The sequence below is a fragment of the Sander lucioperca genome, chromosome 5, assembly GCF_008315115.2.
Source record: "Sander lucioperca isolate FBNREF2018 chromosome 5, SLUC_FBN_1.2, whole genome shotgun sequence".
Lineage (NCBI taxonomy): Eukaryota > Metazoa > Chordata > Actinopteri > Perciformes > Percidae > Sander > Sander lucioperca.
In genome coordinates this window covers 38,346,250-38,362,034 of record NC_050177.1, presented here as the reverse complement: position 1 = coordinate 38,362,034, position 15,785 = coordinate 38,346,250, and the positions used below count along the sequence as shown (strand labels likewise).

The 15,785-nt window shown below is 40.7% G+C and overlaps 3 protein-coding genes across 19 annotated transcripts in view; 2 read left to right on the top strand and 1 right to left on the bottom strand.

Annotated features, from left to right (window-relative positions):
• trip12 (thyroid hormone receptor interactor 12) overlaps window positions 1-15,785 on the bottom strand; it is a 47,452-nt gene that overhangs the window by 29,656 nt on the left and 2,011 nt on the right. For 7 of the 13 annotated variants that reach the window (XM_031293287.2, XM_031293289.2, XM_031293292.2 and 4 more), the window contains exon 1: window positions 1,373-1,491. The exons of 2 other annotated variants lie outside the window; for them this stretch is intronic. The gene's annotated coding sequence lies outside the window, so the exon portion shown is untranslated. Of the gene's footprint in view, window positions 21-315; window positions 338-877; window positions 1,060-1,204; window positions 1,336-1,372; window positions 1,492-15,785 lie in introns of those variants that run through there. 4 more of the 13 variants (XM_031293281.2, XM_031293284.2, XM_031293283.2 and 1 more) reach the window with 4 other exon arrangements.
• On the top strand, window positions 1,920-3,704 carry fbxo36a (F-box protein 36a). Its single transcript, XM_031293301.2, has 4 exons — window positions 1,920-2,060; window positions 2,569-2,677; window positions 2,874-3,046; window positions 3,243-3,704. Exons 1-4 carry the CDS (start codon window positions 1,965-1,967, stop codon window positions 3,390-3,392), a joined length of 528 nt encoding a protein of 175 aa, XP_031149161.2. The 5' UTR covers window positions 1,920-1,964; the 3' UTR covers window positions 3,393-3,704.
• Window positions 3,881-13,805, top strand: zbtb38 (zinc finger and BTB domain containing 38). Of its 5 annotated transcripts, none has more exons than XM_031293293.2 (3): window positions 3,881-4,267; window positions 4,835-5,108; window positions 10,069-13,805. In XM_031293293.2, exon 3 carries the CDS (start codon window positions 10,069-10,071, stop codon window positions 13,699-13,701), a length of 3,633 nt encoding a protein of 1,210 aa, XP_031149153.1. In that variant the 5' UTR covers window positions 3,881-4,267; window positions 4,835-5,108; the 3' UTR covers window positions 13,702-13,805. The 5 variants fall into 5 exon arrangements, with proteins under 5 accessions (XP_031149153.1, XP_031149156.1, XP_035857228.1 ...); XM_036001335.1 differs by lacking the exon at window positions 3,881-4,267 and adding an exon at window positions 7,913-8,000 and having other exon boundaries at window positions 4,330-5,108; XM_036001337.1 differs by lacking the exons at window positions 3,881-4,267; window positions 4,835-5,108 and adding exons at window positions 5,572-7,354; window positions 7,913-8,000.

Below are 15,785 nucleotides of genomic sequence, written 5' to 3'. Positions count from 1 at the left end.
CTTGTTTGCACATTGTTGTGGTAACGTTATGAAACGGCGAATGTTTACTGAAATACTTAAGTGTAACGTTAGTCCCTTAAGAGGCAAATAATTACATTCACCTAAGATTAGCTAGCTACACGTCGAAAATGGCAGCATCGGCTGGACCGTCTTTCGCAAGCGGGTTAATGTAATATAGCTAGCAGGCTACCAGTAACGTTAAACCAGCGTAGGCTAACTTGGTATTCTGACTGCTGCCGTGACACACTGGTCTGTTTGGCTGACGATCAAGTTTAAATAAAAACACATACATGCCCCGTACGCAAGTTAGCTCACCTTCAATAACGTTTGATTAGATGATGAAATCAAAAATACACAACTGTCAAGTCGAAAGGTATCCGTCAGATCCTCTCTTAACAACTGTCAACGCGAGTGTTGAGTAGCTAGCTACACAAGTATATGTAGCTAGCTATAGTAGCTATGAGGATCGCTAATGTTTTCTAAGCTGCCTTAGGCCAATGTCTGCCTCTCACTAACTTACAGCGCTGGCTAGCGTTTGCGCTAACGTTAGCCAGACAGAACAAAGTTGACTACTAACAATCAACAAATCATATACTTCCTATTTAGCTAGGTAAAAGGGACCAGATAATGCCAGCATCTTATTTAGCTAGCTAAGTATCTGGGCAAGAATAACAAGTATCGAGGCTAAATATTAGCATGCTAATGATAGCTTAGCCAAATAAGATAGCGAATGTTTTATCAATGACCGTGCAGTCGCAGACAGTAGGCTGACAAAAATAAACACTTGACTGTGAGCTAGACCAACGATTGTTACTTGGTGGTATTAGTTAAGCTAGCTAGCTAGCTAGTTGTCCGGTTGACAAAAAAAATCACTGACCTTAACAACACCGAATTAGCTAACGTTAATGCAGGGCAGTCACGTAGTTGACGTTAAGCGTTGTCAAATCAAACAAGAGCTAACGTTATTACCAGCTAACCTTGGCATGCAAGCTAATTAATATTAGCAAGCCTTGTTGTCGCTGGCTAACGCTTTGCCAGCTCGACAGGATGGTAATTGGATTTCTTTGACAAACAGCTTCGTTACAACTCACGGATTCAGCCTATTGGGAACAATTTAGTCAAATTGTGGTATTAAATTAACAAGTTGTCTAGCTAGCAGCTAGCACGTTAACGCTAGCTAGCAAAAAGAAATGGCCTCTGATACCTTTTAGACACAAAAAACAGGAAAGCAGGAACGGGATTCGAGATATTTTCGCAACACTGAATCATAATTCCTCCGATGTATTTCGATATTGAATAATATCGAAGGTCCAAGAGACTGTTGGCTGAGATGTCACTGGAAATGTCTACCTTTTGTATATAATGTTGTTACCTATTTGTTCCAGTGTTGTAGTTGTAACAGACAGTGCACCAGCAGCTCCTCTTTTCTCTCTCTACCCCTGCTAGTTTCACATCAGCTGAGGGGCCTACAACTGCAATATACATCCGCGTGATTCATCCGCTCATGGAGGACTACTTAACGCTACTTATGATTTTAGTTTTCGGTACTTGCTTGTTTTTTAGCCAAAGTTGCCGCTGCGAGCACTGGATGTTTTGCTCTATAAATATATGACTATAAAGCCATATAAAAAGCGCTGAATTTGTCGTTATTTAAAGATAATAACCGCAACACTGGAGTCATTGGTAACATTATCTCATTACAAATATGCAATATACCAATCCGCCGGGTCGTGACCCCTCCCCCCCCCCCCAATTATTACACAGACATAAAACCGTTATATCTATAAATTAATTTGATGGCCAACATTACCTCTGGTCATCACCTCACACAGAAATAAAACGATTCTTTATTTTATTTCTATGAATGTAACATAACATCCATCAAATTGTTTCCAAGCTGCCGTTGAGTAAATATGTTATTACAGTTGCTTTTCAGTTGTCATGGTTACAATTCTGCATCCAAAATGGCGTCTTTGCTCGGAGAGCATCTTTTTGAAATTAGTGGTCAGGGTCCACCTCCTCAAAAAGATTTTTTCCAACTTCTTATTACCAAAGATGAGGTTGAGTATTTGTATGAGTTTCTATTCATAAAGCAGAGTCTCAAAGAATAACTTTTGAGTTGATAAAACCACTGTGTAACTATATAGAGGTCAGTTAACGTTAGCTTAATTTTCACCTAACGTTACAGAGTTAACGTTAGCTAACGTTAGCTTTAAATAATACCTTTCTGGGCTGACGTTCCTATTTTATACTATTAGCTAGACTACTTTCTGGCAAGTTGAACAAAACCAGTACAAAATGTAATCTCAAGTTGAAATTGAGTGATAAGGTAAATACTAGTGAAATGATGGCAAAATGATACAGTAACATAGCTATATAGCTAGCTATATTGTGAAATGAATCTATGTAAAATAAATATTGCAGTGGGTTAAAATCCACCATGCCTCAGGTAATTTATTTTTAATATTATTCATGACCTAAATTGTATTTTAGATTAACATGCACCACAAGGTTCTCCTGGAATTAAGTCATAATATTTTCACTCTGTTTATTTCTATCTAACTTTAGGTAATATGGAGATCATGGGAGATTTCTGTGCGACTCGACGCCCGGGGCGCTGCACCCAAAGAGCTGAAGACATCCCATTCTGATTTTATACATCAGAAAATGCTACAGCGTAAGTGTTCTTCATCAGAATAGAAATCCAATTACTGCCCAGACAGTACATTTTGTCAGTGATACTGAAAATCTTTTTCACTTATTCTTAATTTTGTTTGGCAAAGTGTTACAGTACTTTGTTTGGGTTCAGCATTTTCTTTAATGGAAATCTGTCATTTGACATCCAGGCTGTGCTTTCCACCCCTCATCTGTAGAACAAGTTGGTAATGTTTTCGGGGAGAGGATCCTGGAACACACAAGATCACTTTGTCAAGGAAAGTTTGATTACCTGGAGCGCTTACCTGATGACATAATGCTCCAAATCCTGTCCTACCTAGAGCTAAAAGATACGACACTGCTGGCACAGGCTTCACAGAGATTCAGAAAGGTGAGAGCTTCTTCAAATTTTTGTTTAGTTTACAACAGTACAGTAGTGTCTTAGATGACACAGAAATTGTGTTATTTTCTATTTTGCACTCTCTGGCATGTACCTTTGTGCTCATACGTATTGCACACTGATAACCACACCTGTAATATGCATGTGTTTTGTTTTGTTATCTTTTGCTCTGACTGGACTATACCAGCTCTGCAACTCTGAGAAGTTTTGGGAGCAGACTGTGAGGAATCGCTGTGCTGAGTTTACCTGTGACATGGAGGGCATAGGAAATTGCATGGGCTGGAGGAAGATGTTTTTTACCTTTTTCCACACTAGTGGCAGCGAGGAGCAGCAGTGAAGCAACTGATCAGTTGTATTACTGTTTTGAAACAACTGTAATACAAATGCTATCACAGTAGATGGATAGTCAGTATTAATGCTGTACTAGTTTGTGAAACAAGAGCCAGTGTTTTCATTGAGGTTTATTGAGTGTTAAATTTACTGTTGAGATGTGTGATTTACAAAAAAGTGTATATTGTATTAGTTTAAAAGTGCCAAATATTCTTCAAAACAAATCAGTATTTGTATGTGTTGCTACTTTCTTGTTAAACTTTGGATGATTACAATTACCACCAGTATGCAATGAATAAATGTTGTCACTTGCAAGTTATGTATGTTGCAAAGAGTTTGTGTAATATTATTAGTAAATTTAATTAGCACACTGTGTAATACAGCAGCGTCCCAGCATGTTTTCTGAATGATAAACTGCTCAAACATGATCTAAAAAGGCTCATTACAAAAAAAGGTTTTAATACTTATGCAACTGGAGTCCTGCTGACATCATATCAAGGTCAATGGTCAATTACAACATATACTTCCTGTTTACATTTGCCAGAGAACTGTTTTTGCGCCCTCTGCTGACGGCCTGTAGCACTCAATGCTGTCTCTGCTTACAGCCAACCTGGGTTTGCATGTAGTCTCTGTGCTGTGTTCACTCGCGCAGCCAGCAGAGGGAGCAACATGGCAATGAAAACTAGAATCAGATGATGGGAGGAGGAGGATCAAGCAAATAAACCCTTGGGTAACGTGTGCAAAACAAGTGCTGTAATTCTGTTTACCATATCCAGGTCTAAAGACCACAAAACACTTTTTCTGGATTCTGTTGAGGGCATCTGCCACACCGGCCCTACCTCACCTGAAACTTGTAGCAAGCTACAGTCACGTAAGACAAAGGTATGCACTGCTTTCTTCTGTTTCTAACAGGTACCTTAGTGGAACAGAGACAACATATGGTACAATAAATGTTAGCAAAACAGCTACATACTAAAATACTGTCCTTGTTTCTTATTGTCACAAAAGGATGACAAAAAGAAACAAACAGGTAATTCTATTATCCTGTGTTAAGGGACGAGAAGAATGTGTAATTTTCCAGCATGTTATTTTAAAACTCCCCTCAATATTAAATATTCTTCCATCCAAATAATAGCTGGGTGTTGGAATGATCTGACAAAACCGCATACAGCCTTGGCTGGTAGCTAATATGGCCTATTATTAGCCACTGAACACTGGATACCACCTTCTCAGCGGAGTCTGGTCTAGGAGGAAAAATATTCATTACGTAACAATAAAGGATCTGTCTCCCAGACCCACTTCCTGAATACCACAGCAAAAACTAGGCCCCAAACCAAGGCCAAGCGGAAGCCCCATCCATTTGTTTACTGAAGCAGTGTTAAGCGGTGCCGGTTGTTTCCTGCTTATCCATTGCCTCCACACATTCGCCACACCACCCCTCCTTCACAGCTCCTCTTTGTGGGTCAGTGATGCAGCGGGAGTGACGCAGCAGCCTCCAGAAGACAACTATACACAGCAGGAACAGGGAACCTCTGCCAGAACCATAGTCCACAGGCAACTTCCAGACAGCAATGAAAAGGGATGATGGCGAAGGCCTAATCTAGGCTAAAGGCAGAACGGGAGCCGGGTTGTCACTGTCCTTTCCTCTTCCTAAACAACACCAGAGAGACTTCCCCAGTGGCAGAGACAGGCCCAGCAAGACCTTCCGCACAGAGACATTTTGGTAGGCAAAGTATGAGTGCGGAATACTGTAGTGACATTAAGTGCTAGTATGGATGAGTGTCTTTGTATGCTAAGAGTGTGAATGGTTTGAGAATAAGGATGAGGCCTGCTTAGCCTTGTAGGGCATTCTGTGTTTTCCTGCTGATCGGCGTCTCTACAGGCCGCAGCTGAGCTTACTGAGCATCAGAGGCCTGTATATTTTATCCTGTGGTTTTGAACACATAATAGCTGTGATGACAAGTGTGGGCGACAAGGTGCTGCTTACAAAATATGAGCCACAGAGTAATATCTAAGTGCAATAAGTAATAATTAGTCGTTTTGATTCCAATTTAGTTTGAGATCTACTTTGAATGTGCATTTATGAAAGCAACGGTTTCTCAATTCTTTAATTAACATAAATACTGGTTCCCAATCCTGTAAACTGCAAAGCTCTTTTGCCAGATTATGGAAAATATTAAGGATGGCCTTAATGAATTTGAGAACTAGAGAACTATTAACTTGATATTTTGACTGACAGCAGTCACTGTAAAGTCAGCTGTGGTGGTTGTTGCATACTCATTCCACTTCAACTCCAGTCAGGCTCCCCCCTAGTTTCCCAAATTTAGATTTTATGGCTCCAGTTATAGAGAGTATGCACTGACGCCACTTTCGCCTCACTTAGATTGTTATCTCTTTTTTAATTTTTGGTTGTCACACCAACATGGCCCAGTGTGACAAAAGTCATAAGGTTTAACTGCCTTAAAAGCTGCTCCCCAAGCTAATGTACAGGGTCTTCAATGAAGCAGATCTTGCTGTAGGGCACAAAAAATAGAAGACTGAGTCTGTGGTTAGTGTGTATTTATGAAACCAACATAATGTGGAGAAAAGGGAACAGGAAAAAAAGCAGCTAAGATTTAGGGTGATCACTGAGTGTAATTTAAGAGACTAAAGCACAACCACTCCATGAATAGCACATTTCCTTCCTTTAGGACAATGACTGAGTGCATGCATAATGATATGGCACCTGCTACTTTTGAAGTCATCAGTACATAAAATTAAATGGCTTTCAAACTGGTTTAAAGTGGGTCTCAGCCAGCATGAGGAGAGGACCCACACAGTCATATGACTACGCTCAGTTGTGTAAATTAAAGAGCTGTCTCCGTCCTCAGAGGCTAGCAAGAGGCTCACAGTGCCATGTCGGGTTCAGCTTCCTCCCCTCCCCCTTGTCTGCAGTGCTGACGCATCTGCTGCTTTTGCATCAATCAGCAGCCTCTATATAGGTATACTGAGAGTCCCCGCTGATAGCAGGACTCTCTTTTACTCCTTAGCGTTGCTTTCAGTTTGCATGCTCACTGGGATTGTCAGAAAAAGCAGTGATGAACATCTGTCCTGTGACTGCTGGGATACACAATAGGACGGTAGTCACTGCCATCTTCCCGCGGGTTCTGCATTACCTAACCGCAGTGTCTGCGTAAGCACAGACGAAAGGCTTGGGTGTAATATATTGCTGCACAGACAGAGAGTATGTGTGCACAAGCATGAAACAGATGGTGCAACATTATGCATTCAAGGTGCATATTGTTTCTATGAGGGCTAAAGATAATTTTGTTTCATGCAAAGGATATTTTTCCTTTGGTCAGCATCAATCGTCGGGATCTAGCTGGTGTGGTGCTCGGAAGATTTAATACGGCATTTGTTGTACAGCAGAGTACACCTTACTCTATGCTGCTACCAGCAATGCAGCAGAGTGTCTTCTCTGGCTGTAGCATCGAGCACAGAGCTGGTAGCACCCAGCATCTCTCCGCTCTCCCTAAAGCCCTCTGCCATGCTTAATAAAAGTTGCCGCTTCCTGCTCAGAGGCTCCAGGCTTCAGTTGCCCAGTTAGCACCAAGGCAGACCTATAGTCTGGTTTAGCTACATGCTAGACTGTGAGTTATTCCAATAGCTGTAGTAGGATAGAAGAAGGATAGTCAGAGGAGGGCAGGGCAGATCTAGCCCAGGACCTGGGCTGCTTCGATAGAGACGAAGGACGTTAGAGCTGGAGACATCTGCACACAGAGAGGGAGGGAGAGGAAGAAACACGCCAGAAAAAGCTCTGCTTCTGACAACACCACTGTTCAGCGACCATCACAGAAAAAAAACTAGTTTCGCCTTGCTCTCACAAAACTGTTTTTCATGTGTAGTCGGGTATATTGAGGGCTGTAGAAAAGGGATACTGCATTGCACTGTTTCCTGTTCGCCCTGCATCATTCTCCCTGATTTACTAAGGTATGTGTTGCATGATTTCCCTCAATTCATAACCTGTTTTTTTTGCGGAAGTACGCTTTGCAGAGAGATGCGTGAAGTGACTTTTGCTTTGACATTTCGCTCTTTGTTTGACAAGAGTGTGTCTGTGTGCTATACTGTCATTTCTTGTTTTGTGGTTTGGTATTTGGGGATTTTTATTTTACAGGTTGAGACATAAAAAGTAACATCACATGAGCTTTGAAGGTAAAGTAAGGTTGGGTGTGGCAAAATCATAAGCGCAGATGACAATTTCAAAATTTCCGCTCAGCGTGTGGTGGCAATAAACCACAACAATTGGTATAAATTGTGGGAAATGAAAGTGGTAAAGTTAAAGAGCAACTAAAAATGTTTCTGTAAACAGCATAAACTGAAATTAGTACAAAGCCGTGGCACATCACTTGCTGTTATACGATGAGAAAGTCCTTCGGGTAGCATTTCTGCAGCAGACAAAGACATACAGACCAAAACACATACACAAAGTACATTCAAGTGGAGACAAAGGCAAACCTCGATTGCTCTGTAGACTGCTGTGTGTTGCAGGATCTCAGAGAGGACAGGATATTTGTGGGAGAGAGGGGGCCGAATACCCGGACAGCTAACAGTCACTTGCCATCCAGCTGAATACCCATTAAGTGCTGCGCCATAGCATGTTGCCATGACAACGGAGGCCTGTCTGAGAAAGAAGGCAGGAGGCTGGTTGTGTTATCAGCAGTCAGAGAGGCGTTAAAGAACGGCGGCCATATTGTATTTGTTGCGAGAACAAAAAAATTGAAATGAATTAAAAAAATACCTTAACCCCTTTGGAGTAGATGAAAAATACTGTAAATGTATTACAAAAATGGAGCTGCCTATTAATTTAATATAATTTAAGACTATCTTCACAGTATAATTTGCACAGACTAAATCTCATATTACAAAAAAAAAAAACTAACAGTGTTTTCCACTAAGTATGCACCCAAAACCAAGAACAAGTTTACGACAGAGAAACTCTAAATATAGCCATCTTGCCACCTTTCAAAATAATTTATTTCCAAATGGTGCGTAATGCCCAAGACCAAAATGATCAAAACTCCAGAGTAGCAGGAAAAATCATCTTATACTAAATTGCCCAGTCGCTGCATGACTTTCACTGCAGGCGCTAATGAAGATGAAAATATAACAATGTGAAGTATAACTGGTGTGATGATTAATTACTCAAAAAGGCAAGCTGAGTGTGTCTTAGCAGATGCAGTCAGCATGCTACGTGAGAGATGCTAAATGACTCAGTATAGACTCAAGCCACACTGACTCCGTTATGAGTAGGCTACATTTAGAACAACATGCTGAGTGACACATCCTCTTTCCAAAGTGAGAATGAATGAACTTTAACTTCCTCTAAGAGTTGCAGATCATTTTAGTTTATTGTTAAATTCAAACTATTCTACAATGGCTGCTTTGTCGATATGCAAAAACTGTCATTCCATTCATTGACCAGAAATCTTTGCAGTGTGTGTAATAACTGGTAGACTTAGATGTGTGTCACAGAGATACAGTATGTAGCACAAAATTATTAACAGTAATTATTGTGCTTCTGTGCTACATTACATTATATCAATGCTCATGAGGTATTTTTTATTAACTGTTCCTTGTAGTTGTTAGATTTAACAAAAAAAATGTATGTGAGACAAGTGAAGGGATGCCCCCCCTGCCAAATGACAGACAAATGAAGAAGGGAGCATACTGTATGAGTCATCAGTGCGTAACTGTGCGTAACTGTCTGCATGCCATTTTCATATAACATAGGCCTGACAACTACACCAGACCAAGTGCAGAGCTGTGGTAGCACACTGAATGGATCACCACCTAAATTGAATTATTATAGACAATAATGACAAAAAGAAATCTATAACTGAGAAAGTTACGGCATATTTTACCATACTCATATTTGGTCATGTCCTTTGACTAAAAATGTATGATAGCAGTATTTCTAAGTAGCCGCATGACACACTCCTACGTGGGTGTTTTCTAGTGCAACTCACAGGCCAGTAAGCAGCTCCACTGCAGCATTTAGGAGTTCAATGTGTTGCTCACAGGCATGTTGACAGTAGTATTAGAGATAAACCCATTATTCAAAACAATCATTGCCCCACATCTTAGCAGTGACAAATGGTTTATAGCTCGCTGTTACTGAAATATAGAAAAAAAAATGTATTGCAGTATTCCATCAATTAGGGTTTCCCTACAATAATACAGGCTTTTTACAAATGTCTCATAAGCCTTCAGAAGAGATTAAAGATATCTACCACACAAGAAAAAAAAAACGAATAAGAAAACAGAAGAGACTGAATTATTACAATAAAAGCGTCCACAATTTACAATATCATATTTTGCTGATCTTACAGTCTGTTTTAAACTCAGTATGTAACCCTAACCCATTCATTAAGTTTTAAACTTAATTTATTATTTTTCCGTAAAGAAACGGGATGGAGATAAGAATGGATTGAGTCACTGAACAGAACTGTTGACCAGACTGTTGGCACTGGAGCTCATCTGTCAGGACATTACTGCCATCTAGTGTTAAAACACTAGAATAGCTAAAATATTACAAATACAAAATGTACACACATCTTGTTTTTTTAAACAATATAAAAACAGTCAGATCCACCATTTTGTAATAATCTGATGTAATTATTTCTTCTTCTATCTTTTTCTTTTAGATGACTGTAGTGTCTCCGTGCACTCAGAACCTAATGGATAGTGCTCACCCTCACACTGTGCTTAGCAAGCTCAATGAGCAGCGCTCACAAGGCCTCTTCTGTGATGTTACCATTGTGGTGGAGGATGTTAAGTTTCAAGCCCACAAGAACATCCTGGCAGCCTGCAGCGGGTACTTCAGGAACGCTCTGACAATTCCTGAGACATGGAGCTCTAGCCAAGTGCTGGAGCTGATGGACCTGAAGTCTGAGGTGTTCGCCAGTATCCTCAACTTTATCTACTGCTCAAAGGTGACATCACCTGGTGCAGAGGACACAGGGGGGTTGGTGGCAGCTGGAAAAAGACTTGGAATTCCTTTTTTAGAGAATCTTGCAGAACAAGAGAAGCTGGACGACTCCAGCACAGCCCCAGTGATAAAAAAAACAAAGGACGCTCCCAGGCCTAAGGACATTGACAGAGGGCCACGCATCACCAATGCCTTCTCTATCACTGAAGAGTGTCCTGGGAACAATCTTTTCACCCCACTGGTTCAAACCAATGGGGAGAGGCAGTCACCAGACATGGGACAGCTCCCATCAAGTTGCTCCACAACCTCCTGCCTCAACGGGAACGAGACAACCCAAGCCCTCTCAGAGCACTCATATGCAGTAAGTAAATCTACTGAAGGCAAAGACAGCAGTCAGTGGGACAACAAGAAGGTCTGTAAGCCAGCAACATCTCAGCCAAAGCAACTCATTTACAGCAACGCAGGTCCGCTTAAAAAGCGCCACAGGCTGACAAGCACATTGTGTCGAAGTATACTTCCAACTCCAGCTGAACCACAAACAGATAAACCAAATACAATAACCTCCACATTAACTGATGGTGTTTCTGCAGCACCTGTTGCAGTCATGACACCACCTCTGCTTTTTTCAGAGGCAGAAACAGAAAAAAGTATAAGCCCAGGGCTACCTATAGCCACTGACAATGTTCAAATGGAGTTAGGTCCACCAACCTCTTCCCCTGAGGACAGCATTTCAATCTATGGATGCAGCCACTGTCCGGAGATATTCACAAATAAAGCTCTTCTCACCATTCACTCAGAGGTACATAAAAATCGTTTTGTCAGTCATTTGTTTTGCAAGTTTTGTCAGAGAAAGTTCATACACCTCAAACGGCTGCGCAACCATGAGCAGGTCTGCCCCAAAGCTGTAAGAGACCCACCTAAACTGGATGCTACTGACATATCAACCAAGGAGGTGGAACTCCATTCAGATGACATGCCAAACACGGAGAGCATTGTGACACAGCTTCCTTCTGCTGACCTCTCCACCCCTTACACCCCAGAGCCCCTTCAAATGGACCAATCAGAGCCTCCACAGAATGAGAAGGCAGTGAGGCTAGGTAGCAGTCAGAGGAGATACAACTGCAGTGTGTGTAAACGGGTCTACGTCACACTATCCAGTCTGAAGCGGCACGAGAATGTACATTCCTGGCAGAGGGCATACCCCTGTCATTATTGTAATAAAGTGTTTGCATTGGCAGAGTACCGTACGAAGCATGAAATCTGGCACACAGGTGAACGCCGCTATCAGTGCATTTTCTGCCTGGAGACATTCATGACATATTATATCTTAAAGAACCATCAGAAGTCTTTTCACGGCATTGATCCTAGTTTAGTTGTTAAGAAGAAATCCGCCAACGGTGGTCTGAAAGCCAGTGTTTATCCAATCAAACTCTACAGGCTTCTGCCTATGAAGTTTAGAAAGAGACAATACAAGACGTACAGTCAGACATATTCTGAGAGTGTTGAAAGAGGGGATGAAGCCCCACCAGACAGCAACTCTCTTATCCCTCCATTTGAAGAAAACAGTCTGATCAGCCACCCTGATACTGGTTCATTACCTCTCACATTCATGGCAACGACAACGATGGTGGCACCTGTCATGCCTCGCATCAGCTTTGGCAAGCCATGTGACCAAGATGTTGACCAAAGTCTGAACAGTGATTTGGAAATTCAGAGAGGCACAAGAAAAGAGGCTGAGAATAGAGATTTACCCTTAACTGACTACGACAGTACCTTCTCTTTGCAACTCGAGTCTCCAGCAGTGGGTTATGATGATCCTCCAGTAAGTAACTCAGAGCACCTTAGTCATAATGTGCCATTCTTAAACTCTTTGAACACTGTTAAAAAATTAGGTGAGCTTTCAGCTTCTGCGAAAAGAGTTGAAGATATGACCAAGGATATACTTCAATCAAGCACTGATAATCTGGTGCGAGATAAAAAGGTGGGAGCAACGACAGAAACCTATATCGCCAAACCTGCATGCCCGGGTCCATCTGTCGATGGTGGTGCAATGCCGCTCTGTCAGATAACAGTGAAAATAGGCAATGAAGCCATCATCCGCCGCCGTATCAAAGGATCTAAGCTCTTCCCCAGAAAGAAAAGGAGAATGAGAGAACTAAGTGAGGAGGAGAGTCCAAGTCAGTGCCCTCCAACACGAGAAAGCTCAGATAACCCCAGGCTCCGCCTGAGAACAGAAGTCACTTCTGCCACAGAGCCAGAGACATACGATGATCCCAACGACTGTGACACAGCTGATATGCTTTGGCGCCCCTACTACTCTTACAAAGCTAAAAAGAAAAATAAGTTGAGATTCAAGCACAGAAAGGCCTTGTTTCATGGTTATCCTGAATCATCTGCAGATAGACCTGCTGCAAGTGAGGCCCACCTTGATAAAAGTAGTTGGCTGACAGAAGAGAGCATGTCAGGTGGTAGTGGAGAGGTGAAACGTAGTCTCAGCAGGAACTCCAGCCCAAGGGCCACCTACAACTGTGACATCTGTGACAGCTCTTTTATCACAGAGACCGGTCTGAGAGCTCATGTTATTGGTTCCCACCCATGTTTCTGCCGGACCTGTGGTAAACAAGGTCCCCCTGGCGAGGCACCAGCCGGTGGGGATTACATCTGCAACAGCTGTATGGAAAATGGCTCCTGCTTTGATAACACACCCCGGAGCCCCAACCCAGAGAAGAAGTATCGCTGCTCCTTCTGTCCCCAGCGTTTTCTCTACCTTGCCACCAAAAGAAGCCATGAGAAAAAACACCAGGAGACAAATGAGGAGGGATATAATTCTGACAACTTCACGCCATGTTCTAAATACTCAGCATACCTAAGTAAAGACAATAAACAAGACACCATCAAAACAGAAGACAGCAGCAACCAAGGGGGCCCTGACATAAAAAGTGAAAGGGTGGAAGAAGGACATCTTTCCATTGATAAAATTAAGCCTAAAATTGAGGATACAACTGACTTTATGTCTACCTACCAAGACATGTCATATTCCAACATTAAAAGTCCATTATCACCCTGCATTGACCCACTGTTTTCCCTGACACCCTCAAAGGTGAAACATAAAATGGTGAAAAAAAGGATTAATGCACAGCATTCTATGCATCTCATCTCAAAAAAGCAAGCCTCTGACAGAGACAGCGATAGCAACAAGGGCATTTTGACAGGGCAAAGAACAACCAGTCACATCGATCTTGAGAAGTCCTGTAAACTATTTAGAAGAAATGACTCTGAAACTAAAGGCACCCACATTTCTATACACAAACCAGAGAAATGGATGTGCAAAGAGGAGCCATTTTTTTAAATATATTTGAGGACTGTAGACGACAATAGGCAAAAGAGAAAGTGACTGGAACTTGACTTCAAGCTTTTGGTTAGGGAATTTAATAGTGTTGTCCTTCCATCTGAGCTCAATAAAATGTTTTGACTGGACAACACTACACATGAGGATCTAACATAATTGTAGGCTGTAATTTCTTCCCTCGTAAACTCACAGACTGAGTGCTTTTTCACCTTTGTAGAAGATATTTTTTGGATAATATAGGACCTTCTGAAACAGACTGTACTTTTTCCATTGTCTATGCATATATGGCAGACTTGGTGACATGATTGTAAGCAATTTCAGAACAGGGGTAGGATGTGTTGAAGAACTGAAAAGCTGCCTAGTGTGGTTACAACTTACCTTTTTTAAAATATGTCACATTTCTGAATCTCACATTCAGTTAACTGGTCATAGTGAGTTGCACTTTATAGTTATACTATGCTAATCTGTTAAATACTTATTATAATTATGATATTTAAATTCTAAGCACCATTAATATAATTCTAATTTCCAATTACACATGGAACCATTGTTATTAAAGGTATTACTTTTGTGTGTAATATGTATAAAACATGTAAAACTATTTAAATAAAAGTTGTTGATATTCTAAACAGTTACATCCTGTCCTCCTTTAGCCTAGTTAGAGATACAGTAAATGCTTGCCTATCAATTCACAGTATTCAGTGACCACTGACTGATAAGCACACTTACTGATTCTCTGATACTGATGGTAAAGGAGAGTTACAGAAACCCTAAACGTCATGCAGTTAAAGTATGATGTGGAACGTTTTAAACAGTTGGATTTAAAGTCATATTAGTACAAAACCTGTTCCACAGCAAACAATTTCCTAATTATAAACCCACATGGTGGATAACTGCTCCCCCTGGTCCTTCAGGGACCTGCAACCCATCTGAGAAGTTCATTCCCTCGTTCTTCCACACAAACTGCATCTGTATTTAGAGTGGGGCCTCATGACATAATTTCCAGATGTTTCTAAATTCCTTGATTCTTTCTAAGACTGGGCTTGTGATGTAACAGATGGATCATACATTTGAGGTATAAGGTGCTGCTCAACACACCGATTATGCCATGGAGGCACCGTTTTTCATTCATTTAATAAAGGATGATTATGTTTTTAAAATACTGATGGCAACAATTCATGCAATGTTACTATTCCAGATTAAATGTGAGCAGAATTTTACATTACTTCTCATTCCTAAACTGTAAGCATTGTTTATTATGGCAGCGGGGGCCATTGCACTTTGAGAATAGTAGAGATTACTCTAATGCAAAAGCTTCATATTGGTAATAGTATAGTGAGGAACATATGCTTGCAACCACTTCAATGTACAGCTAAAAAGAGCACATGCTCAATATATTGTACAATAGCTATATTGTAATTTAATAAAATATGACATACAAATCCAACATAGACTTTATTTGATGATGAATAGTTCTTTATATTTTTGGTTTTGTAAAACACTTCAGAAATATATTCATGGTCTCATTTAATAAGGGATTTCAAATACAAAGATTTGCTTTATATGGCCATAACTAAATAACTATATTGAATAAAACCCTTATCTGACGAAGACATAGAATATTTTACATTATTAGTCTTGATGTCACAAATCTTTGATGGTAAACAGCGTGGATTTTTTGGACATAATGTGCAGTTTAAAAAATAGATTATATGTTATCTATATGTGTTGTGAACTAGTGCAAACTACATGTTAAGATAATACATAGAAATTATGGCTGCACGATATGAGGAAAATATCTGATTGTGATTATATTTGACTGATATTGCGATTGCGATACGATTCACAATATTGGAGGGAATTATTATTTTTGTATCATTATTCTCATTTTCTTTTGAAAAATATTAAAATTTAAAAAATGTAAATTATGAGTGTGATTTTTGCGAGGATCTGTACCAAACAAAGATTTTTTTTCTTTAGTCTGTAGGATAGGATTTGTAGACTGGGACGTCTCTGCAGCACCACAATACTCCATTCAGAAGGGTTTGACACATACTGCATTTTGCCAAATATTGCGCCCCCCT

What these genes read in the sequence shown, in the direction of transcription:
- zbtb38 (XM_031293296.2), top strand. Translation starts at nt 10,069, where the DNA reads ATGACTGTAGTGTCTCCGTGCACTCAGAACCTAATGGATAGTGCTCAC.
- fbxo36a (XM_031293301.2), top strand. Translation starts at nt 1,965, where the DNA reads ATGGCGTCTTTGCTCGGAGAGCATCTTTTTGAAATTAGTGGTCAGGGT. An exon ending in TTCTTATTACCAAAGATGAG is followed by an intron (nt 2,061 to 2,568) that starts GTTGAGTATTTG and finishes ATCTAACTTTAG; the next exon opens with GTAATATGGAGATCATGGGA. An exon ending in CTTCACAGAGATTCAGAAAG is followed by an intron (nt 3,047 to 3,242) that starts GTGAGAGCTTCT and finishes GGACTATACCAG; the next exon opens with CTCTGCAACTCTGAGAAGTT.